The 26,750-nt window shown below is 41.2% G+C and overlaps 1 protein-coding gene across 13 annotated transcripts in view; it reads right to left on the reverse strand.

Moving 5' to 3' along the window:
• The window catches only part of dlgap2a (discs, large (Drosophila) homolog-associated protein 2a), a 231,235-nt gene that overhangs the window by 150,798 nt on the left and 53,687 nt on the right, over window positions 1-26,750 (reverse strand). For 2 of the 13 annotated variants that reach the window (XM_054796878.1, XM_054796879.1), the window contains exon 1: window positions 24,156-24,431. The exons of 10 other annotated variants lie outside the window; for them this stretch is intronic. Coding sequence is in view for 1 of the 3 variants with exons in the window: in XM_054796875.1 (XP_054652850.1) it covers window positions 3,226-3,247 (22 nt within the window). In the remaining 2 variants the exon portion in view is untranslated. Of the gene's footprint in view, window positions 1-3,225; window positions 3,285-24,155; window positions 24,432-26,750 lie in introns of those variants that run through there. One more of the 13 variants, XM_054796875.1, reaches the window with a different exon arrangement.

The raw sequence follows: 26,750 nt of genomic DNA on the forward strand, positions 1-26,750 counted from the left end.
CCCTTTTCTGTGCGTTCTAAAGAGAGAAAAACAGTTAGCATGAGAGAGCAAACAATGCACGTCGTGGGACACGCCTGTTTTGACTATAAAGCCCTCTAAAAATCCTCCAATGTTTTATCATTTTGTATACATGTAAATAGAACATTGTTGGCATTTTTTGGAGGGGTTTTTTATAGTCAAATTAGGTGTGTCCCGTTACGTGCATTGTCCCACATGCTAGCTGTTTTTTAGCTGTTGTCCTCTCTTTAGAATGCGCAGAAAAGGGAAAGACGTGTGGTCATGTTTCACATTAGAATTGTGGATGATGGGCAAAAGTGCAGTTTTCCTTTAAGTGAATTTTAAAAAATGGATATTGTGTAATTGGATGTGATAAAGCGGTAAAAGTGGTAAAAGACTATAAGAATGTTGTGTTAAGAGATATATAAAAGGTGCTATCCCTCTCTGGTTTTTTTTCCACCAAAAAGTGTAAAAACACCACCACTAGCTAGCATATGTTACCAATTGTGATTTCAAAGAACAGACTGAACAAACAAATGTCTGTGCTTGTCACAATTCCAAGTTAAACTTTGTAAAAAATGTCATTCGACCTGAATAAGATGATCATTCATGGCTTTCATTCACCGCTGTCTTGTGTGTGCGTACGCACACACAAGCAGTCTCAGAGAAGCGACCAACAATATAGTGTCAGTATATGATTAACATGTATTCAATAATAGCAAATGTAGCTAAACTTTAATACAAACTTTTAATACATGACTCTCTATTTTCATTATTATTTACATTTTGACAAAAAATACCAAGTACACAATGATTCATACTCTCTTTTTGGTTCATTACAATTAAAATTAAAATGCTGATCTTACTAGATTGTAAGATCAGCGACATGAATAGTTTCCGAAATGGCAAAAAAAAATTCCTTTTGATTAATATTTCTTACAAAACTCTGAAGTCTATTGGTGCTTGGCTCATTTCAGCCAGAAAATACCCATTTGACAATACAATAAATAAACGAGAAATAAACATTTTGGCACCAATTTGTCAAAAATGAAATGAGTTAAACTTGTTATACTTACTATACTATCCAGTATGAGTGTAAATGTTACTGGCTCACAGCTCCATTTTCTATTTAATTCTACTGTATAGGTGTAATGCTACACGCTGCTGCCTTTAGTGCGGACAGTGCGAGTTTGATTCCCACCCCAACATCCAGTTATTAGAGATGGATAAATGAGTTGCCAAACAATTCACATTAATGACTCACTGTGGCAACCCCTGACGGGAAACGTAGAACCAACCATACATAATTATATAGTATGAAAACGTAAAAATTGAATAGAAGATCACCACGATGTCATTATTAAGTCTGAGCATAAGGATACATGTTATATCTTATATGTTACTTTGCCTTTTGAAGAAAGACACAGGGATGCTGCCGTGTGATCTTTCCTACCCTTCTAAAACGCAGTAGATGGCTGAGATTGACATGGCCAACTAGCATGGCAACAGCAGGCCACCTGGGGCGACATGCTCACAGGGAGATCATAACCTTCCACATAATGAAATTATTATCAAATGATTCAGCCTGGCATGACACAATGAAATGAAATCTCCCTTCTAGTTGACGCATTACGTCAATGAACTCGCAGTATACGTACTTGAACCCTGCAGGTCTTCAGGGTATTTCTCTAGTACTTTACAGTCAGCACCGCCATTACAAGTTGTTCAGTGAAAGCCTGAGCATTTAAAAACAAGATGTGTGGAGCCCTGGATTGTTCTACTTGCCAGCTTGAATAGCATAACTGAAAGCCCGGTGGACAAATCGAGAGGTCTCCTCATATGCCTGACAATGTGAAAAAAAGACCAGTATCCATCTGTGTATGGCATCTGCTCTCTGAAATCACTCACAGTCTGTTAAAAAGCTGACACAGCAATTCAAATTGCCATTCACACGTCATGTTTACTGTCATATTTGGCGGACATGTTGGGATGTGGCCGAAAAACTGTATTCATCTAACAATTTTCAGATGACAATAAAAGAGGACTGTCCCAAGAGAGTCACTGGGACACCTAGTTGCAGCACTGTAGTATATCAGTCGAGTTTTAAACAGAAACTTATCTAACTAGTCAATTCCCATTCTCTTAAAGCATGTACATCTGTCAGATAATTGCATGTGTTTGAAAAATACACTGTACAGTTTGGTGGGGGGCCCTGGTGGGGGTTGCCCTGCTGGGGAGGGGGTTTTGTACATTATAGCGATCTCATTTATCGTATTTATTGTAAGCACAAAAGCACAAAATGAATGAGCCACCATCCACCAGTTCAAGCCTGGAGTTTTTCCAGAGAGAATATTACATCGCTGTTTGACGTGTGTGGTAAAGGCAGTGTGCTAGCATGAATTAACTTGAGACAAATGTGCACATCAGCACTCAATAAGTCATCAAATCTTACCTTTATGCATTCCCACATAGTATCAGCATTTGACACCAAATATGAGGTGAAAGAAAAATGGTAAAAATACAGCAGCAGTAGAGAGAAAGTTAGCACACGCACAACGGACATGCGTCAAGTGAGACGGATGCAACAGAGACAATCCAGCCACTTTTGAAAATAAAACATCATGGAAATTATTATTTGTTTCTGTGCGGCCCGGTACCAAATGACCCACGGCCCGGGGGTTGGTGATCGCTGATTTAGAGCACTGTATTCTAAAAAAGACGTTTTCAATTAACTCAGTCTGAAAAAAAAAAAACCTTAATACAACAATAAGTTTACAAAATCCTAAATTTTACAGAGAAAAATAACAGCACAATTTAGGCTGAAGTCAAGTCGAGTTTTTTCTTTGCTACATAAAATTGTGCAACAATGTGAGTGAGTCGCCATGTAAACTTATACCAGCAACTGTTCTTAATGAGCTGCAGTAATCTTCATACAATTTCTAGTTCCATACTATAAACATAAAAAACCCTGCTCTGATGGGATTTTCTTGCCACAGTGACTAATGATGCGAAGGTACTAATCTATAGTTGTGTCTGTAGGTGATAATGTCAAACATGTGCTGCTCAGCGGGTATCACAGCAGCACCACCTGGCCTAATGACCCTGCTCCTTACCAGTCAGCAGGACTCTGGCTTGAGCTGCCAAAGATCAGCTGTGAAAGGAGGAGGAGTAGCATGGGGGAGCAAGGGGGAGGATAGGTGTGTGTTTGTTGCTTCATCACACACTGACCTGATGATGGAAGTGCAATCATATCATTCCAAGGGTGATGGATTTCTTCATAGGTCACACTGGGAAGGCGGAAATGTGAAAGGTGTCAACTCTCAATAGCTACCTCACACTGTGTGCACAATTAGTGAGCAGATCCTAATTTTTTGCAAATGTTTCAACTCCGGAGTGGTATCAACCTGAATGCATATTAGAGTGTGCGGAGATCTACACCTTATACACCTTATATCATGATGTATAATTTGACAAAATAATTTTAATTCCTCAACCAGTCGTCCCTCGCCATTTTGTGGTTTGAATTTCGAGGTTTCACTCATTCACGGTTAAATATAAGAATGAATAAATCATGCTGTTTTGTGGTTGAATACGGCACATTCAGAAGACGCATTCAAAGATGGTGTGAATAATATGTAGTATTCTACACTGGTCACTGGGTGTTGGTAATGTTACTGTTGTGGTCGATGAGACACACAAACGCACAACTTGATTGTCGGAACAACAGGCTTTTTATGCAGGGTTGAATTATCTCAAATCATGCACAATAATCCCTAATAAAAATCTATGATACAAACATGGGCTACAGTTGCTGCAGATAAGCTAAAACTTATCTCTGAACACCCGACATCTACTATATTGGGTAATACGAGTGCAAAAGCGTCTATAGAGATGTTAGTTCATGTCTAGAGGGCTCTAATAATGTTTAAAAAATGTATTTAGAAGGTCAGTTTGATAAAAAAAATCAATTGATAAAAAAGGAATCCTACTTTGCGGAAATTCCCTTATCAAGGTCAGGTCTAGAACCAATTAAACGCGATAAACGAGGGATTACTGTATATACATAACATTATACATTTCATTTGGCATGACCATGACGCAGTCATTTGCTTTCGGTCATGTCCATAGGAATAGGGATATTTTAAACGGAAAATGAAGTGTCAAAGAAGAGAAGAATAAAAGGTGACGCTACCAGGAAACCGTCATTCTCCATTGGTGTCATATTTCACAACTGCAATCTGCCCGGAGTGCTCAGAGGTACAAGGTGTCCAGTGCACGAGACATGGCCAAGGTAAGAAAGCTGACAGCCCACAACCACTGAACAAGACGCAGTTGAAATGTCAAGACTGGGCCAAGAAATAGCTGGAGACAGATTGTCATAGCTGTTCTGATGAGATGAGAGTGACACTTAAGGTAACAGATGGACGGGCCCGTGGCTGGATCAGTAACAGTCATCAGAGCTCCGCTTCCAATCAGACACCAGCAAGGTGGAGATGGGATACTGGTATGGGCTGCTATTATTAAAGATGAGCTATTTTTGGGTTGAATAAGGACTTGAAATCAACTCCTAAACCTACTGCAGGTTTTAAAAGTCACTTTCTTGAAGCAGTGGTACAGAAAAAAGTCTGCATCTTCCAAGAAGGCTATGACTTTTATGCAGGACAATGCTACATTGCAGGACAATGCTACATTGCATGCCATGTGGCAGGACATTCTTTGTCACCTGACCTAAATCCTATTGAGAACTCAAGGGCCCTTCTTAAATAGGATATTTATGGTGAGGGAAAACAGTCAAACTCTCTGAACAGCTGGGGTGTCACGAGGCACCCAACTCATGAGACGATGCAAGAGACTGGGTACACCAGAACGAGACGAGATGTGATTTTAACTTTAATTTTAAGAAAAGTACAAGAAAGAAATATGACTGGAGACATTTTTATTTAACCAAATCACAACACAATGCCGACGAGTCGTGCCTCTCCCATGAAGACAGCTGGGGATAGGCTCCAGCGTACTCTCGACCCTAATGAGGACAAAGGGTATAGAAAATGGATGGATGGACAAAACAATGCTGTGTTTTGAAATGTTTATTGTCCCACAAATTGGCGCTGAACATTATTATTGTCGATATTAGTGAGACCAAATAAACCACTGTTACGATAATAATGTATATAATGTATATGTTATTATAATGTATATAATAAGAAAAAATATTAATATATCATAATAATGCAATATGTCCTTTAATATGTCATCTTACACTCGAAATTGTGCGGAATCGGCATTTGTATTTTCTCACAATTTGCAATTTGTGCTGTCTGTCATATTAGTTATTTTGAGCTTTTTCTAGTTACAGTATATATTTTTGCTCTAGTTTTGCACTTTTACTCGGTTTTCGTTCATTTTACTTCTGCAATGAGCCATGTTCCATGGATGGCACCACACCTGCACCACACTTTGGACGCCCATGCGTGTTCGGCGAGCCAGACTGTCTTGGTTTTGCCAGGAAGGCGCGGTGTTGCCAGGTGATGGCGGAGTGTGCCTAAGCTGTGGGTTTATGCAGCTTTCAGACTGGCATTGCACTGATATTTATGTACAATTGGAAGAAACACTTCCCGACTTTCACTTTTAATGCACAACCCTACTCGCTAAATATAGTGACAATGTCGCAAAATTGTCAACACGGATCTCTGCGTATGAAGTGTTTTATGAAGCGGTGATCGCTAGTGCTTGTAAAGTGTGCTCAGCCAAGAAAACAAGCGTAAATAGAACTACTCGGTGATTAAGGGTGCAGACAATTCCAAACATCTATGTGTTCTGATGTGACAAACCTTAAGAAACTTTGATCAAATATAGGATTACTACAGCTTCTGCTTAGCGACATCTGTCCCTACTAGCCTCTTTTGGTTCCCGGAATGTTTGACAACAGAAAACGGATAAAATAGCCAAACGTCACTTGCTGATGCTGGGAATTCCGAGGTAGGTTGGATTGCAAGGTCTATAGTGTGTGTTAAGCACTTAATGTGCAGTTCTAAATGCCTTGCACACTGCCACTTCCATATTTTACTGTATTATCATTCATAGTAGCGATGAAGTAGTTCACAATCTGATTGGTTTCTGGCTGCCCTGCTCTTGAGAGACATTTTAATCTTGTGAGATCTCACGACACGAGATCTTGTGACACCCCTAAGAGTCGATGGTCAACACATCAACAAACAGAGAGACTCCATGGATGGAAGACGTATGGCTCTTATTGAATAAAGGCTAGATGTATTGCTCACCGTTTTTTTTTTATGTCAGAAATGTTTACTTCACAGTTTATCAATCTCACTTTCCCAAATGAAAATAAACAAGTGACACAGTTACATAATCATTGTGCACACGGATAGTTGACCAATAAATGTGCACACACAGACATTCTTCCAAGAAAGGCTCACAGGTTTGAGGTTTATGAACAGCACTGAGAGCAGTGTGTTTGTTCGATAATTAAAATAATCCTCCAAAGTACAGCGTGCCTAATAATTGTGCAAACAGTGTACAGTACTCAGTTATGTATACACTTCTTCTCCACGGTGGTATTGTTTTTTTTTATTTCTATTAGCAGACTTGTCACTATCAGGCACCTTTATGGCCAAACCCATCCATTTTATATTCTGATTATCCATTTCTCACTTATCACCCGTCAAACACAGGAGTGACACACACAGAAAGACTTGAACAATTCAAACACTCATCCCAACTGCAATCTTTCTTGCTATGAGGCAGCAGTGCTAACTAGAGCACCGCTGTGCTGCCCCTCATGCCAAATAATTTGATTAAAATTTGGCAATGTCATGAGTATGTCACATTGATGATTTATCTGCCGCTATTAATAGTGGAGCAGTTGGGGAGTGGGTGTAATTGCATTCTTGTGATGACCGACTGCATAATGCAGTGGGCAATAGAAAGAGATACAAAGTTTTGGACAATAAAGCCACCAGGAAGGACTGTTCGGTGAAGCACATCCATTGTATAGGGTCCCAAAATATATATTTCAGTCAGTAATTTTCTATGCCGCTTAATCCTTATTAGGGTTGCGGGGGTATGCTGAAGCATATCCCAGCTGACTTCGGGCGAAAAGCGGGGCACACCCTGGACTGGTCGCCAGCCAATCGCAGGGCACGTGCAGACAAACAACCATTCACTCTCACATTCATACCTAAGGACAATTTAGAGTTGGCAATTAGCTTAACATGCATATGCATGGGGAACGGAGATTCGAACTGTGTGGCCAACATGCTAACTACTTGGCCACCGTGCAGCCGAAAAAACCCACCTCACTACAGCATTATCCACAGCCAAGCTTTGTTGAATACTGTCATCATCTTCACTTACAGCCCCTTGACAGATTTCCACACTAGGTCTGACTTCATCGTTCTCTCTATAATTCTCAAATATCCAGCAATGATGACTCATGTTTGCCATGGCCGAGCTCTCACCTTTGAACCATCTCCCATGGTAACTTGTCTGGAGGGAGCGCAGTTAGTCCGCGTCTCATCGGAGGTCGTGTCCGTCTGTCACAGATCTCTGCATCTTCATTCACTCCATGCCATGCCAATGCTCCGTGACAACGACGTCTGCATCGTAAAAATCTCTAACATGCATAATGATTTGCTTTGCTGCCTCTCCGCAACGTAGCTCATGAGCTGGATCCAAATTCAGTTTATTGTCAAATATCTTTTTCACTTTATGGATTCACCCTGGCAATGAAAGTAGAGCATAACCGTTATGATATAGATGATGAAGACAAACGCCTTATGTTATTTACAGGATGTCAAAGACAATGTAAAGAAAACAAGTACTGTAAATGTACTTTGACACAGTAGCAGATGCAGCAACATAAATCACAGAGTCACTCTTTTTTGTGGGCCGTGAGGGCCGCGAGACAGCATACTTTATCAACTCAACAAGACACCAGAGATACTGTTATCCATGAGATACACTTAAATTACTACCTCCAACCACTTGGTGGCAGTAATGCGTCTCAGTTGTTGAGCAAACTCCAATAAGCAGTAGAAGCCATACACAAACCTTGTAGTCAAAGTTGTGGAGAAGCATTTAAAACTAAACGCAAACTCGGTTGCCAGAAACACAATTTTCAATGCTATTTTTAAACTACTCAAACAAACGCTGGCATTTTCCTCAAGGCCAACAGCCAACGATTCCTCCGTTGGCTCCACTCCCTTGGTTCTATGTGTGTATGAGTGTGTGTGTCTGTCTGTCAGTGACATGCCGCACAGTGTCATCATGAAAAATAAAACTTAAAATAAGTATTCATATTTGTCCACTGAGCTGTGTTATAAAAGTATTTTCTGTATGAATCTATCAATCATATTCAATATTTTCTTCAGTAAAAATTGCTGATGTTTTACGTTTCCAGATCAAATTCCTCATATGGTGTGGACTGTACCTGGCAATAAACCTGATTAGGATTTTGAAATTCAGGGCAAAAACAAGAGGTGCAGCAGCGGCAAGCCTCATCTCACCTATTTTGCGTGGTTTGCGTGGCACGTGACTGTTTCTGTGTTTCTGAAACATTTATTATACACCATGGCTTTTTGCAGCCTGTGTAATGTCTTTAACATAAGTGTGTGACATTATTATTCTTGCTCCAGTGGACTCAGACACGAACCTCATGACTTGCTACTTTGACTTTGCAGCATGTTTTTCAGAGAAGCCCTTTCTTGTTCTAAGAAGAAAAAAACATCTCACCCAGGTTCACCTCTTGTTCTTCTATTTACACATACTTTGACAGATAGTCCATCTTATTTTGGCTTGGTGAGTGGATGTGGCACTGCCCGCTCCTTTTGCCATAATACAGGCTTAGCAAGCAGCATTTGGCCTAAGTAACTCGCTGTTAATGAATTGAATGGCTGCGTAAATAAAAACGTGCAAACAGGATCTTATCATTGGCTGGACAGTGTTCATCGTGTTAGATGTTGTTGCTGCTTGTGGTCGCCTGTCACTCACAGAGTTGCATTGCAAAATGGTACAGAATAAATCTGCAAAAGGTCGAATCAAGGAAACTGGACTCTTCTTGTTGGGTGAAGACATTTCACCTTTAATCCAAAAGGCTTCTTCAGTTTTTAATTTTAGGTGTAGAGGCCCACTCTTATATGTCCCTAGCGGGTGTGTCCCCTCGGGATGGTCACCATGGGTTTTTGTCTCTTCAGGGGAGAGATGTCAGTACATAATTGTAAGCAGACGATGGCGTAACCATCCATCAACCAACGAGAATAGTCCAGTTACCTTGATATAACCTTTTGCTGATTGCCATGACCTGGCTGAGTAAGAATCTACACAGACGTAGTATATTACAGAATGAATTAGTTAGTTAAACCCATCGCTCCTCTGCCGACAACAGTCCTCAACAGTGCTCTGTACTGGGCTGTTTTCTCCAGCTGTCTCCAGGTCTTTTCCCATCTTCTTGATGTCAGCATTGAGGTCTTGTCGCCAGGTGTTTGTTGGCCTTCCTCTCTTCCCCTTCCCTTCGGGGTTCCACTGAGTGCTTGCTTTGTGGTGTTACTAGCTGGCTTCCTCAAGGTGTGCCCAATCCATCCCCATCTTCTGCGCCGGCTCTCGTCCTCGGCTGGCAGCTGGTTGGTACGCTGCCACCGGACTGCGTTACAGATGGTGTCGGGCCAGCATCTGAAGGATCCTCCTCAGACAGCTGTTGATGAACGTCTGCACTTTCCTGATGGTGATCTTCGTTGTCCTCCATGGCTCTGCTCCATATAGGAAGACTAACTTGACGTTAGAGTTGAACAGCCGGATCTTTGTGAGTGTTGACACCACCTTGGAGCTCTCGCTGCTCTCTCCTTGCCAATTCTTGTTCTGACGTCTGTGCCTCCCTGCTTGTCAGTGATGCTGCCCATGCACTGTATGTGAAGGCCTCTACCTCTTTCAGCTCACTCCCGTGCAGTGTGACCGTGTGACTGTGTTGATCTTAAGGATCTTGGTCTTGCCCTCATGGATCTTGAGGCCAACTTGTGCTGAGGTGGCTGCCAACTCTGATCTCTTGTCTGTTCTCAGCCACAGCATCTGCTGGTCGCTGTGGGAGAGCAGGGCAAGATCGTCTGCAAAGTCCAGATAATTTAACTGGTCAAACAATCTGCTGGTGGCTGTGGGAGAGCAGGGCCAGATTGTCTGCAAAGTCCAGATCATTTAGTAACTGGTCAAACAATGTCCACTGGATTGCATTTCTTGTGTTTGCTGTTGACGTCTTCATGGTCCAGTTGATCACCAGGAGGAAGAGGAAAGGTGAAAACCTTGTCTGACTACAGTCTTCACTCTGAAGGTGTCTGTTAGCTGTCCTTCATGGACTACTTGACAGTTCATACTTTCATTGGAGTTCTTGATGAAGCAGACCAGTTTGGTTGGCACTGGCGAAGCAGCTTCCAGAGTGTTTCGTGGTCTATGTCGTTGAATGCCTCCTCTTAGTCCACGAAGTACAGCGAGGAGCTCCACTCTAAAGACTGCTCGACGATGATGCACAAGGTAGCGACCTGGTCAATGTAGGATCTGTTCTGACGGAAGCACAACAGCACCTTTAATTCTCTCAAGTAGGATCCTATTCAAGACCTTCCACTGACAGACAGAATAAACTGTTATGTGCTTATTTCATTTACAGTTTAGGTGGTATTTTATTGTGTGTGCTGCAAGGATTTGCTGTGCGCTGAGAACGAGGGAGCGGTGTGCGATTGTGCACGTGTGCAACTTAAATGGACCATTGCTGGAGAATTGTCATCTCAATTCTAAGGAAGAAAATTGTGATTCACATATTTTCCAGAAATGTGCAGCAGCCCGAATGATGAATGATGAAGTAGCAGGCTGTTTATGAAAAAGAAAATATTAATTTGATCAGATATGTTGGTGTTTTGTCACATTTATCCACGATTTTATAAGGTTTAAGCTTGTTAAAATGTGAGTGAATTTGATTTAGTTATTGAATACAAATACAAATACAAAACAATAGTGTTAATGTTTGAATTGGCCACTTTGAACAGGAAAAGTTAGGTCAAAAAGCTTAAGAACCCCTGCTCTAGATTATGCAATAAATTACTGGCATCCGTGCGAATGGTGCAAAAACAATTCTTCATGATTGTAAGATAAGGTCAGGAATATGCATAAAGTGGTCTGAAAAAGTGTTTGCCCGCTTCAAACAAATTTAAATATTAGTCAATGACAACACAACTAAACACAAATTGGATAATGTGGTAGTCTACTGGGTCATTGAGAGGTCAAGAAGTAAACATCCCGCCTTCAGCTAGCTAGCTAGCTAGTTGTGTAGCGCAAACACTTTTGACGAAGAGGATGGGGAAAAGGAAAAAAGATAAGGAGTACCGTACATTTCAGCTCAAATGGACAGAAAAATTCGCCTTCGTGGAGAGAGCAGGTTTGACGGTATGTCTAATATGCAGTGACAAAATTTCATAGATGAAACGGTAAAATATAAAACGGCACATCGACACATGCCATGCTACATTTGCCTCTAAATATCACAGCCAGAAGAAGGCATGCCAAGAGCGACTGTCCAGAGTGCAAACAAGTCAGCAGCAACTCCATGCATGGAGCCGACAAGCTGACTGGTCTTCGGCCTGCTTTGATGGTTCTTTAGCAATAGTGAGGAACGGAAAGCCATTCACAAATGAAGGACACAAAGCTTAACGTCACCTCGTTTCAACCAGACTACAAAGCCATCAGCAAAACCATGCAGCACCAGAAGTCGCATTAACGGTAAGATGTATTTTATTATTGATTAGCTTCAGCATTGCAACATTATTAAGAATAGCTGCAGAGAGTTATTATATAAAAGGTTCTCGAACCCTGGTATAGACTGTCCAGGATTTTAATTTACGTTAAAAAACTTCCGTTAAGTTTGGCCATTAGGCATTGATATTAATGGTTCAACAAAAATCACAAAGGTGTTGATCGGCATTGTTAAAGCAGAATTCCCAATTAGTGATGTCTTTATCAGACATATATCAGAGCGAGACAAAGATATGTATAGTCATAAATATACAGCAAATAGAAAAATGTGAAGGTCTGGCTCTGCTCACTGTGATGCACTCCAGAGATTTAACACCAAAAATATGCAGCTTCACTCAGCTCTTTGCTTTGTTGTCCAACAGCAGCTTCTGTGTTTTACTTTCTGAGGCAGCTTTTTTCACAGGCACAAATCACTCAACCCATAAAAGCAGAGAGGCAATTAGTGACTAATGAGTGAACACAAAAAACGGAATGGGCTTAGAATTTTGCTCCATGACTGCTGGAAATGCATACGACCACATTTACTAAAGTTGCCAAATTTACTTAAACCATAACAATACAGTATGTGAGTGGTGTTTCCATTGCCCCTAAGTGGCCAAAAAATCTGTTAATGCAGCTGCAAATTGTCCACGGGTGTGAATGTGAGTGTGAATGGTTGTTTGCAGTGGCGGGCGGTGCGCTTGGTACCTTGGCCTTCAGTGGGCTAGCCAGAATTTTTTGGACAGGCACTGTGAGAACCAGTATAAATAGCCAAAACAATAATGATGGTGTTATATGTTCCATAATGAGGTTTTGAACCAGGGTCACATACAAAGACTTGGAGTTAACTTGTAGCGCCAACACATTAGGTAAGACTGCCGCTTATCTGTCCCCTTATTTTCAGATACATAGTTACCAATATGCCTTACTTGCATTCATGCTAGCAGCTTCGAGTCTTTGACTAATTTCACCCAGTGATCTGCAGTACACGGATGCTTGCAAAGCTGGCGCTCAGCTAAATGTGACGAGCAAACATTTAACGGCTCGGTGATTAGGTTCAATCAACTCCAAACTTCTTCACTACAATATCATCTGAAGCAGTTCACAATCGATGTTCATCTAATAACATGACAAAAAATATTTGATCTTTTAAGTAAAATACCTCTACTCGCCAGAGATGTCAGTTTCCTCCTCCTCAGTCGCTCATTGTGGGTGTAACTTATCTTGTTGAACAGTTTTGCTTTGACAAAATAATCAAAACTAAGGGACTGGAAGCTGTCCCTAAGAGGCAAATCAGAAGTCTGATTGGCTAAAAAAAAACAAACAGCCCTATTGCCAATAGTATGAATGTGACAGGGACCAGCACTCCTGATTCTGAAGGCCCTGGACAGATTACATCGATATGGCAACACAGAAGCTGAAATCTGATTGGACAAAAAAAAAGTAACATACACATACAACTGGGAGAACTGCAGTCAAGTAGCACGCTATGAAAATGTTGGGAATAAATTAATATAATTTCATGGAACAAATACTCCAATTTAAGTTTGAAATGTAGGTCAGTGCTTCTGGTAATGCCCTGACTGCACACCACTGGTTGTTTGTCTACATGTGTCCTGTGATTGACTGATAACCAGTCCGGGGTGTTCTCCACTTCTCACCTAACGTCAGCTAGGATAGGCCCCAGCTCACTAAATTGGAAGAAAAATGTTTTATTTTTATCAAATTTGCACAATATGCACTTTTTTTTTCTTTTTTTTTACAATGCAGCAACTCGCTGTGTCAGTAAATCTTTTCCAATTTTAGCTCTTCACCACATCTCCTAACATCAAGCCCATTTGGTGAATCACTGTTGCGTGATGCATAATTAGCAGACATTTGAGGAACCTCTGAGTAAGCATTATGTTAATGCTTTCAGAATCTCAGTCACTCTCTGCTTTGAGTCAGTCCCTGCAGGAAACAAGATTGCTGGTAAATTAAGCTTCTAAAACAACGGAATACAAAAACACAAATACTGTATAGGCAGACAAGATAAATAAGGTCACTTTAGAGGATGATACATTGAAAAGACTGTAAAATACTTTAATGAAAAATGACTAAGCATGTGCAAAAGTATTAATACTGCACTGCTGAATCCATCAGTGTGTATAGCCCTCTCAAAGTGCAGGTCGATACACTCAACAGATATTTAAAAATCATTGGTCATTGTGCAAAATGTGTGTGATGCAATAGACAATTGCATCATGATGCAAAAAGTGAAAACTAGCTTTGCAGCAGAAGTTTGAAGGGATCAAATTAAAGGACAAAATAAGCAGCACTCATGAGGACTCCCCTCAAACCACATCCCCCAATTCCTCCCACCCTGTTTTGATCTTTCTCCTTCCTGCTCCCACTCGCTCTTCATCACAATAACATGCACATGCGCTTGTCTATCCGCCCACGTAAACCGCAGGCATGGGTGAGTCCCCAACATGCGGCACAGTTTGGATGGGGGAGGTCTGGCGGGGTGCGGGAGGGGGGACATTTATGCAAAGACTCACAAAAATCAGTGCAGCACTGCTGACAAGTGGTGGTGTCTCCATGGCAACTAAGGGAGCAAGGCCCTGCTATGTGGTGTCAAGCAAACATACGATTTAAAACCTTTGAAAAGAAATGAGATGTGTAGCGGTGGTCGTAATGGCGGGATGGGGTCAATAAATGGAGCTGAGTCAGAACTTGTGCTGTATTAAACGCTCTATAAAGTAGATACTGCAGACTACCAGTGCCTAATATTACTGTCAAAAAAGCCTACTCTGCCACAATACATGTAGTGTTATTCAAATTTGGTTTCCTTTCCCTATCACCTAAGCTTCGTTGTTTATTATTATTGTTTGAGATGGTTGCTTCGAAACTGTTTTACCCTTCAGCAAATTGTTGTATATAAAATTGTATATAAACCACCAGGGAGTGACAAATTTATGCAAACACATGACCAAGTTTTGAAAGGACCTTTTAAAAAGCTGTAAAAATGTTTAGAGAGTCACTAAATGTAACTCACCTAGTCCAGCCAGCCTGTGTTCCGCTCGGGCTCGAACCAGGGTCCACAGAATGACAATCGTGGCGAAGGAACGTTTGTGTGAAAAAGTAAAGTCAACTGTGGCGGAACCTCATCACAAACACCAACCCGCTCCCTCCCAAACAAAACATGTCGTAAAGGCAACCTGAAACACCAGCGAAAGTTGGCATAAAAACTTTGAAACTCATCTCTTACGGAGTGTGAACGGTAGCTAGCTGGGTTAGCGTAGTTTAGCACAGCATGCTAGTGTGGCAGTGTGTGTGTGTGTGTGTGTGTGTGGCTCAGGCTGTATGAGTGTGTTTACTAGTGTGTGTTTTACCGCTTGTTAATGTAACTGAGCGTTTTACGATGCCCGCTGATGTCGTGCAAGTTCTGAGTGAAATAAGGACGAGAGGGTCATTCTTGCGCGCAGCTCGTCTTAACCATCATGAACATTCTCAACACACACAACATACTTCCGGCCTTCAAAATACGAGCGCTGTTCACCACATCCTGTCTAATTGTGTGAACAAAATAAGGGTGGCACAACATTTTTTTACATTAATAACGCAATTGTAATTGCATCTGTAACTACGTCTTCTTTAACCACGCGCACAGGCTTTACAGTTTGTTGAGGATTTTGTAGCAATGTGTGCAGAGGATGACATCCCATTAGAAAAGTTAGCCAAGCTACATCCGTTTCTCAAACACTGGGCCAAAATTTGCAAATGTTTTATTGCATCAATGAATTAGAATAAGTAATAATAATAATAATAATAATAATACATGTTTGCATTTAAATAACAAACATTTTATTTGCTGTCATAAAAGTACACATTCTATGCTGGTAAAATAAGGTAAGTGTTATGAAAAATGTAAACAGAAAAAATAAAACGTATTCCATAGGGCTCTAAATATGAGGTGGCAATGGGGGGTAAATCTGCACAATGAAGATTCAATACATTTCCAGTTGCTAGCAGTAATGTAAGTAAGAACCAAGGTTCCACTGTATTTGATGTTGTAATATCTATGTTAATATATTCATCTCTTTACCTGACACTGCCAATCAAAACTGCACTAACAGCGGACCGGGAAGCAAAAAGGTAGAGAACTCAGGAGAAAGAACTATGATGTGTGATCTGTGTGTTTTTATGTTTACAAAAGGGGGTTTATACAGGGGCTTTGGGACAAGGTTTGTGTTATCTGATAAGGAATTGTTATGACAGGTATTCCAGGAATGACTTCATAAAGTTGCTGCTTATAGCTTGTAAGAAAATCCTCATGGTGACAAGAAACTGACAAACTGTTCCAAATACTAGAAAAAGAATGTATAATAATGAACCTAGTGGGGACCCAGAAGCTAAAGAACATTTAACAGCGGCTGTGTTTTTGTTGGATTGTAAATACAGGAAGTGCCAACAACAGCTTAATGCATGCTTAGTGAATAAGTTAATCAGACAGGCAGAACAAAAACTGCAGAACAGATTTTTAGAAAATGTTATAAAACACCAAATCACATTGTATTTTTTTGTTACAGTTTGCTTGCATCGCGGCCGAGCTTGGTAGTCAACATATCTACTATGCATCACCGCCACCTACAGGACTGGAGTGAATTGTCTTGCAAATGAGTCAGGTGGATGCTTAGGACTGTTCTTCCTCGGCGGAGATCTGTGTTCTACAGACCGCTTTTCGCTTTTTTTCCATGTTTTACATGTACAGTATGTGGCCTGCATGTGTAACCTTCCCAAGAGTTGTTATGCAGCAACGAGGTTGTTCTGTCCCAGTACATGGAACTGTTTGTTTCAAATGCTTCACCTGAGACTCATTAGGTTCTGGCTCTGGTTCAGGCTGCAGTGCAACCTGCTGATGACTCAATGAAGACAAGTGAAGACAAAAAAGGAGGACAAGGAAGTATGACATTGACGGACACAGACACAGCCAGAGGGGAAGGTAGAGAAAACTACAAAAGACAAGGTGATATTTTTTTTCAGAACAATTTACTTAATTTTATTGATGACTGGAGTTTCCAAATCTCAACAAACAAATAAGAAAAAAAAAAACACACACATTTTGGGAGAGATTGAGAAAGAGGTGAGGGCTTAGAAAGCAGAAGACTTTAAACTGCTTTGCACGGAGACCAAGTGGTTCTTACTGGTTCTGCTTAATGGTGGGAGGTTATGCATCCTTTATGTTCTATTAGGTGCCGTTGGTGGCCAGTCTTATTTCTTCAGAATATGTTTTAGAATTGAACAGAATAGAATAAATCTTTATTATGCACCAAGTGTAAGAAGGCCAATAATAATAATCATCATTTCTCTCAGTTACCCATTGAAATCAATGGAAATAACAATTTAACAGGCATATTGTCTATTATACTGTACATTGATGAGAAATTGATAAAAAAGGCTCTTATTTTTGTGTCTTGTTCGAAATATCACCATATCACTGCTGAGTCTTGCATGTGTGAACGAGTGACTCTCACTATGCTGTAAAATAGTCCAGCTAAAACAAAACACTTCACTGTGGAAGTTCAATTAAAATGCCAATTTTCTGGAAAGGTATACCTCTAAAGTCCTGCAAAATTTCAGCAACTCTTACCGAACCTCATTTGATCCCAACAGGATCAGAGTTTGAACTATGTGCGCGCTTTGCTTTTCTTTGCCTTTGTGTGGATTGGCGATGCAAAAAGCAGCATTTGGCCCTCGTCATTTGTTGTCAAAGTTCAGAGATGTAATGACTATTAGTTTGCTTAGCATACTTAGACACTTGTATGGCCATTAAGAATGTTACCATGATACCTTAGCCATTGTTTGTGCAGTTAATAAACGATTTATGACCGTTTCCTATATTTATGGAAAAAATCGGTTCCAAATCCGAACCAATCGGAGGTCAACGAATGTCCTGGAACAGATGGTGTTTGACCTGTGAGCTTCCACTATGAAGTGCTTTCGTGATGTTTAATTGCTTGTGAGAATATGTAGCATCTGGACTGAAACTTGCTGTGAAGAGATGACAGTGCAGCATCTGAACGGCTCCACACGTGTGCGTGGACGCCTGTGTTTTTGGCAGGGTTTTCCAATAGGAGCGGTCAGTTGGACACTGATTGAAGTCAAAAGCATTAACCCAGCAGACAGGACCCGCTGACAATCATTTGTGCCTCACACAGTCTCGTGAGCGCAACTGACACATCATGCACGCTCCAAAATGACACGTTTGACACAAGCGGCTGATCACCGCCGGCAGGTGAGCTGCTTCATCTCACCGTGGATCAACGGGCCACTTAATATGTGAAACAAGTTAGACCCCCATCTGAGTGAAGCCCATCTCTTGCACAGAGCTTGGTCGTGTTCTGTGTTGCAGTGCACTGCTGCCCTGCGGAGGCGGAGCCTCTGGTGCACACCTGCTGCTAATCACTCACCTGGCCTTCTTAAGCATGGCTGAAGAGCACATTCATTGCGAGATTGTCTCTCATGTTTCTTACGTCCTCCGCTCCGCTCGGCTTTGTGTTTTGACCTCGTCTTCTATCCTCTGTCCGTGCTTTCTGGCTTTTATCTGTGTCATTCTGTGAGTACCTGTTCCCGCTTGGTGTTTCCAGCGGCGTCTTCTGTTTTGCTGCAATTAACTAGTTTCCCTGCTAGCCTTTTTCTAGTCGTGGTTTTGTGTTTGGTATTTTTGTGGCTTAGCCGGTGTTATCTGTTTTTGGAGTATTATTATATTGTCGATATTTGTATTTTTCCCTCATTTTTGAGGACACCCTTTGTAATATTTTTTGTACAACGGCATACTGTGTTCTCTGCATTTGGGATCCACACCGGGTCACGCCGCTACTGACACTGTTGGATCTTACGGAGGTTCTAAGTAGAGCTTCAAAATGCAAAAAGAAAAAATGGGAGTGACACAAAAAATGTTTATGAATAACAATTTCTTGCAAACGACCATTAAACTGAAATCGGCTGCTCATCAGCTGATTTTGATAAAGAGTGTACATGGTTTGATTGTTTTCAACACTAAGGTTGAAACACTGGTCAAACTCCTATTCTTTTACATTTACAATATTTTTTTGGATAGAGTCGGCCTAGAAAAACTTTATCAGCCATGAAGGCAAGGATTTAAGTAACATTTGAACATTCTTAAGTGTGAGTACAAATAGTTAAGCATTCTTTATATTAACACAACACATTATGTAACATCACAAAAAGTGAAGCAAAAACAAATGCAGTTAATCCTTTGGTGCTTAACTGTGGTCTTGCAAGTTTTACTGAAGACTTGCTGGACATCATGCGTGCCAGTGGTTTAAACTCCTAAGTTTTGTGCGTGGCAAATTTGACCTTTTGGTGAAATTTTAAATTGTGCAACTTCAGGAGCATTCAACTTTAGAGGTTTGTCTGTACATTCATTGGCTTGGCTTCTTTAGCTTCTTTACAATGGTTGATTTTTTTTTTTATTACAAACAGTGGCTTTAAAGTAAATTGCACTTAGCGGTCGAGCAAGGAAGGAGGAACGGCCTACCCTGACTATTTTTAATTCCATACTGCTCCTTAAATCTGTGCAGCTCAAATGTGACATTAGAAATTGATGCGATCGCATCCACAACCGTCTGCAAACCTCCAAGCACAAACGTATGACATCTGAAAACCCTTTACCCATTTTGGATGAATTGCTCCTTTTGTAGCTATCACTGAGTCGTATGCAATTATGTAAATGGCTGTTACAATGTGCCTGTGGCAATATTTCTCACATGCTCTCACAGCAACAGCTACATGTCAAGATGTAGCGCAATGAACGGCCGTTTGACAGCTGTTTATAAATCTCTGTGTTTGAGGGACCGTGACTGGGAGTGTCAACAACAATGATCCCATCTTTGCATTCCTTAATGCACAGAGCCTTGTCTTGAGTCACGCTTTGTAGAATTCATTTGTTACTTCTGGGAAACACCTAGCTAAATTCCAAAAACTCCTAGGGAAAATGTTCCTCTTCAACCAAATGATACATAACAAACATACACTAACCTAAGGGAACCACATTATGTCAGCAAGCTGTTCCTGCAATCAAATTCAAACGTCACTCCTGAGTCATTCATTGGGCTTAAAACGTGAACGTGACAGCATCGTTGTCAACAGTTCAACATATGTAATTTGTCGTGCTCTTGTTGCACCGTGATCCTCTGTCAGGCTTTTGAAAGCATCATAGCAGGTGACGAGACATCTACATCTGTCACTGTCAGAGGGGTTACACTGCCCAGTAGAACTGATGTACAGTGCTCACTACTGCTACAAAGCAAAAAACAAAAAGGGTAATGCAATTCAATACTATTCAAGATCAAGGAATCATTTTTACGTGCTAGTATTGTATTGAGACTTTCATGCTCCCTAGAAGTTAGTATGCCATCATACAAATACTGTAGTTACGCACTTGTCATTGTGATGTCCGCGTGCTGCTCAGCTGGATCCCAAGATGCAGAGGCGACAAGAGATAAGTTTTAACAGTCTTTAATAATGTCCAAAGGTGCGCAGGAACAAAAATCTACGGTGCTGAGCACACAAAAAGGGATCAAAAAGGCAAACACTATAATAATACACACCACCCTGGCGGAGCTATTTAATGTGCTGCAGATGGGCATGGCTGGACTAGATGGCACGGAGTATGACCAGCAGTAAACTAGCAAGTAGGCAGAAATTATGGCAGCATGGGATTTATCCGCTCTGGGGTTGCACGTGTAAATATGACAAAGAAAAAAGCACAACAGACGGCAAAACCATGAAATGACAACAACAAGTGTGTCACAGCAAGGCGTGACAGTCACTGCAGTTACATGTAGTTACAAGGTGCTTCAACAAAACGTATGCAACGATCTTATTGTAAACATTTTTAGTTTTTATCTTGTATTTTGTATTTTTTTTTTTAATGTAGTTGCATGTGTTCCATAATTCCATAAATTACATCAGAAAACTTTTCAAGAGTTGACTTTATATATCCATCCAAGTGGCTGGTGGGCCACCGCTACTTTTGAAAACAATTCGACAACATTCTGGTGAAAACGAACTCAAAGGTTATGGTTGCAAGGGCAAAGGCAGCCGGTTTAATGAAAATTGCCGAGGTTTGTGTGCATGGGCTGAAAGGACATATTCAAGCAACACTGTCTAATGTTCATAAACTGCATTGTATACTTTCATATCTTTAAACATGCAGATTTGTAAGCTGAATACACTTAGGAGTGTGACACAGCAGAATACCATAATATCACCATATTTGTGCAATAGCATGCTTCTAGGCTGGGATGCTCACATAAGAGCCAAGGAAGTTTACTGAACTTTGGTGAAAAGGATTATTGTGGGGAAAGTGCCTGGTCTTGACAGATAAACAGGCACACGACTGCAGGAGAGTGGCAAAGAGATTAGTTTTGTTTTTCAAAATGTCTGTTGAAAGACAGTGCACTCAAGGCCCGGGAATCCTTATTTATACTGGCTGGCTAGATTAAAGCAAGACATCTCGGTTCGAATGATAGCCATCCAGTTGGCTTAACATTTAATGGAAGAAAAGGTCATGAGACAATGTCAGGGTCACGGGTGAGTTGGAGCCTAGCCAAGCTGACTTTGGGTGAGAGGCGTGGGTACACTCCTGGAATACAGTCATTCACAGGGCACATTTAGGCACACGACCATTCACATTCCCAACTATGAACAATTTTGAGTCTCCAATTAATTTATCTTGCAAGCACGAGGAGAAGATGTTTACAGTAATCCCTCATTTATGACGGTAAATTGGTTCCAGACCCGACTGTGATAAGTGAATTTTCGCAAAGTAGGATTCCTTATTTATATAGTAACTATTTTGGTAGTTAAAGCATAGACAACCTGTTTATGACCTTCTAAATACATATTTTTAAACATTATTAGAACCCTCTAGACATGAACTAAATCCCCCCCAAAGTCACCTTTTACATTTGTATTACTCAATATAGTAGACAGGGTTTCCCCTAGGATTTTTTGAAGCTGCGGTGGTGGGCGGACTAAATTTAGTTCTTATTTTTTAATGCTTGACTTGAATCAGCTTGGTCCATTAAAAGCTGGAGGATTTTACAAAGAAATGAGAACAAAAAAAAGGCTAAATACAATCCGCCATATAATACGCCATCTCGAAACTTTTGTGTATTTAGTCTTAAAAGAGGACTCAAATATTTTTTTATTGTGACAAATTATTTTCTATGGCTTATTTATGAACTTATTTCAGTTTTTTCAACAACCAGCAGAACATGAACCGAGAACATTGCAAAAGTTATTTTAATGGCTGAGAGCACTGAAAGTGAGTCTAAAATGTTGAGCCGGTGTTGCCAACTTGGCGATTTTGTCGCTCGATCTGGTGACATTCCAATCCCCCTTGATGACATATTCTCTCAAAAGCCACTGCCGACAAATCTAGGGACTTTTTCTGATGTCAGGAAGTTTTCTAATATGGTGAAAGCACGTATTGTTATGCATTTTGCGTTCTCACTGAGCAGCGGCGGGTGCTGTTGACAGGTCCGCGCCGCCCAAAGGCAGTCACAAACCATCATGTGGAGCTCTCATCGAAGTGCAAATGAATTGCTATTACATATTTTAACCAGAAGAGTGTGCTACTCACAAACCACATCTGTCATGTCTGTCTGTCATGGAGACGTGTTCTGCACATGCGTAGAACCGATTGCCTTTCCGGGACGGATTGCGCAGTGACAGAGACCCCTGTGATAGCGTCACTATCTTAAAGCTGGACACACTACATGTTTATGTTGAACAACTTAGACGCACAACTAGTCTGAAGACAAGCCATAAGTGTTTTAATGATAACAAAAGAGCACGATAGTTCAGTGAAACTTTAAAAAGTAAGTTAGCATGTACCCCAATGAACGTGATAGCCACTTGTCGCTCATTCGATACTCGAGTATTGATTATTATTATTATCGATACCACGGAATCGATACGGCCATCACTAGTGCTAACCACATGCTCCACCGTGATTCTAGTTGCTATGTATATGTCAAGCACCACGCATGCACCTTCATCTTGATCCACATTCCATTATTTATGAATGTGCACCACACTAAGCCATTGACTTAATGCAATAGTCATACTTTTCCACGTGCACGTGTGCATGGAGTATTTGCTTCATGTATGTGATCACTGCCTAGCTGCAATGACACTTCCAAAAGAGACACGATTGCTGTTTGTAGCATATCTTGCAGTCTAAATATACATCCCTATGGAGTCAACATGACACACACAGCAGCAGGCTCGTAGGTGGACACCCCGAGGATGGACGGTGGGGAACCACTTGGCGAATCCAAACAATGTTACAGGAGATCAGATGTTTATTTACAGCAACAAGAGATCCCAGGGTTGTCATATGGCCGTGTTACTGACTCATTCATCTAAACAAAAAAAATGGCAACGACAGATTTTAGCTCCCAACAGACAGATGCACCTGCATCTCCAAATGCACCACGGTGCAGACTGCAGGAAGGTACTGAGCTACAACCATCTGTTCTAATGGCACAGACTGATAGATGAAGAGCCTCTCTAAGCCAACGCTGTCTGTGTCAAAGTAAGGTAGCACGTTGCAGCCTGGGCGGGAGAGAGACTGTCTGCAGTGCAGCAATGGACAGTGAGGACCCCAAGAATCTCCTCCAACAGGCTGCACAGAGCTGGGCCAAAACTGGGATGGTTTACAACAAGAAACGGGAAAGTCACGAAACCTGCAAGCGGTCACCAAGTCCCCACCCACACTCGTGGCACCCAAAACCTGACATAGCACTGATGAGTATTTCCTAAACGAAAGCTTATGTTGCCCCCTCACTCACAATCAAAGGATACTTCAAGCACACACACACATTGAAAAGGTGTCACACACATGCAAAGCTGACCCACCCTCCATGGCAGTTGACATTAGATGCATACAGCTGCTCACACCCCCACATGTATAGTATTCCCTGGCACACATGTACACACATGCTGCAACAATCCCTCATGACAACACTGACGGTGACATAAAAACAATGCTTCGTTCCACAAACACACTCTATATACATTATTCAACGAATTGGTGTACCAAATATGCATCCAGCAACTACTATTTGTGACCCCAAATTTCAAATTGCTTCATTAAAATACAATTGATTCCAGAGCTCGTTGTACGGCGTAAATTTTGAAGCAGGCAGACTCAACCATATTAATCTGACAAGTTCTATTAAAATATCAAATATCTTCTCTGCCATGAAATGCAAAAGCACTGCAAAGGGATGTCCACTATCAACTAACATATCAAATGCATAGTAAAATACATCAGATGCAGACAACTAACTTACCTTGCAAAGTCTCTAAAAGCAGGAGGCATCTACGAGCACAAACTGATTTGTCGCCCGAAGACAGCAGAAGATCACACAGTCATGTACAAAGTACACTGAATCATAGACTTCCTGAGCTCTTCACCTGTATATTGTCTTCCCTATGACTTGCCCTTACATTTATCCAGACTCACTGACAATAAGTGCTGCAGGAAAAACCACCCGGGCTAAGAAGATGGGGATTGTCAGTGAGATGTTGCGGCTGCCACTGCGATGAGTTGCGAGCGCACACTGAGGACCATCTACTGCAGCACAGCAAAGTGGCAGTGCAGCAAGAGAGAGGAGAGGCAGGCAAAACAGACATTTGCCACTGCTGGTTCCCACAGCATGGCTGGAGCAAAACTGTGACTGGAATGTGGATTCTGGAGTTCTGACACCGAGCCTTTACCAGAACAGATTGAGAGTTAAGTGATGACGTGGTGAGAGACAGAGGACAGAAAAAGAGTAAGAAATAGAGAGATGTTTGTTATAGTGCATATACAGCACCCAGCTGAGGAGTGTTATCCATCTTTTGGAATGCCATTAAATATTTTCCCTTCCTCACTCTCTGACTGCATGTTCTTCAGCTTCTTCTGTGTCCTCATTTACGGTGTCAACATCTATTAGGTGGATGTGATGGTAAACTGTTCAATGTTAATGCATCCAAAGCTGGATTTGGTTTACTCTCGCCACAAACACTGGCAAATGTCATCCATAAGCAAGATGCACTCTCACTGAGCATCCATGCTAATAATTCACTTTGGTAAAAACATGTTTTCAGTTTGTTTTATAATCTAGTATAATAATCTAGATTATAGTAATTTATAATCTAGTGCTGCACTGCTGCTGTCAAAAAAAAACACACTGTCTTTTCCTTTCTATGGAAGGATACCAATGACAAGCACCTTCCAGCTCACACACACCCTACCTTCAGTACTAGGCAAGTACAGTACTGCAAAACCTCTGTGTATGACATTTCTCCGTATTATCTTGCCCAATTACCAAGAATAAGGATGTCACAGTTCCATTAAAGACATGAGACAGGCTGTAGAGAGTCACGGTACTTAATAAATGTTTCTGCAACATTATATTATTGGCGACATGCTGACAGACAGAAACTGGCACATGCCATGATCCAATTCATTGCACTCAATACTGTATGTGCACTCAGATGATAGGCTTGTGCACTAACCTGAGAGCAGAGACTCACGGCAGCCTCATTTTAGGTTTCCGTATTTAATCAGGAAATGTGCAAATTCAGCAATTTTTTACTTTAAAAAATGGTGAAAACTATTGGAATCATATAGAAAATATATTTTGAATACAGTTCAAGTACACATAATATTTTATTTATGTTCGTTTTTAAATTTTTCATCACAACAAGTCACCTGCCTCCCCTGACTGTGCGTCGCATCACTTCTACACTGCTGTATCACAGCAACTTCCATGACACTGTGAATTAGTTCCAGTCTTATGTTGACTGATTCTGATGATTTATTTTATGCAAAGTGGAGGCTGTCATTAATTACTTGTGAGAGAAGTGATTTGTAAATATGCATTGTGTCGATTATCATTAGGAACTTGCAAGCAGCAATCGCATTACAGTTATTCTCTGACTCGGCTTTGTTGCACGCGTGCTGTGCCAAATGAAAGGGAGGTGTGTCGTGCTTGGGCACTGATCAGTGTGCTCACGCGAGCAAAACATGACGGACTTTAGGTGTGAAGTGCGCCCAAGCATGGTACAACCGGGGTAATGTGAGTACGCCTTAAAGGGATAGTTCAGATTTTTGGACATGAAGTTGTATGACATCCCCATCAGCTTTGTAGTCCAATAACAGCGACTTACCCCCCACTTGGTCTCCTAAGTCCAGTTCTGGTCAGATTTCCGTGATGAAGAACGTAGTTCCACTCAGTTGCTGGAGACACATACGTAAACAACATGGCCGCGGCGCTCCGTCGTGGAAGTAGATGCGTGCGTCTTCGTCACATACACATGGACGCAAAGGCGACAGTGCGCAGGATTGAACGCCAAGCGTTTTGTGGGGTCTGATTTTTTTGAGAAGGCATTTTTGTGACGCAAATGTATTAATCTTTTCATCATTTTGTTTTGAGAAGCCAAAGTCTTTACTTAATTGTCCCCAGCAACTAAGTGGAACTACGTTCTTCATCACGGAAATCTGACCAGAACTGGACTTAGGAGACCAAATTAATGGTTATTGGACTACAATGCTGATGTCATACAACTTCATGTCAAAAAATCCGAACTATCCCTTTAAGTTATGCCTCTAAATGTCTCTAGTAAATTTGTCCAAAACATTAAAATGGAAAAAGTACACAATGCAATGTGGTACATATAAAGTCTATTATTGAGCATTCTGTGACCAACTGACTGAGGAGTACCTCACTTGCTCTAACAAGGGAGCAGGCTTTTACTTGTAGTCCTTCAGTCCCAGCAGGACTCAAGGTCGCTTGTCAGAGCTGCTTGCCGGCAGCCCAAATCCTTCAATGATTAACAGTGGCAGACAGGATGGAGCAGCTGTCAATCTAGATCTATAATGTCGGCCAAGAGAGACGACC

The sequence above is a fragment of the Dunckerocampus dactyliophorus genome, chromosome 13, assembly GCF_027744805.1.
Source record: "Dunckerocampus dactyliophorus isolate RoL2022-P2 chromosome 13, RoL_Ddac_1.1, whole genome shotgun sequence".
Taxonomy (NCBI): Eukaryota; Metazoa; Chordata; class Actinopteri; order Syngnathiformes; family Syngnathidae; genus Dunckerocampus; species Dunckerocampus dactyliophorus.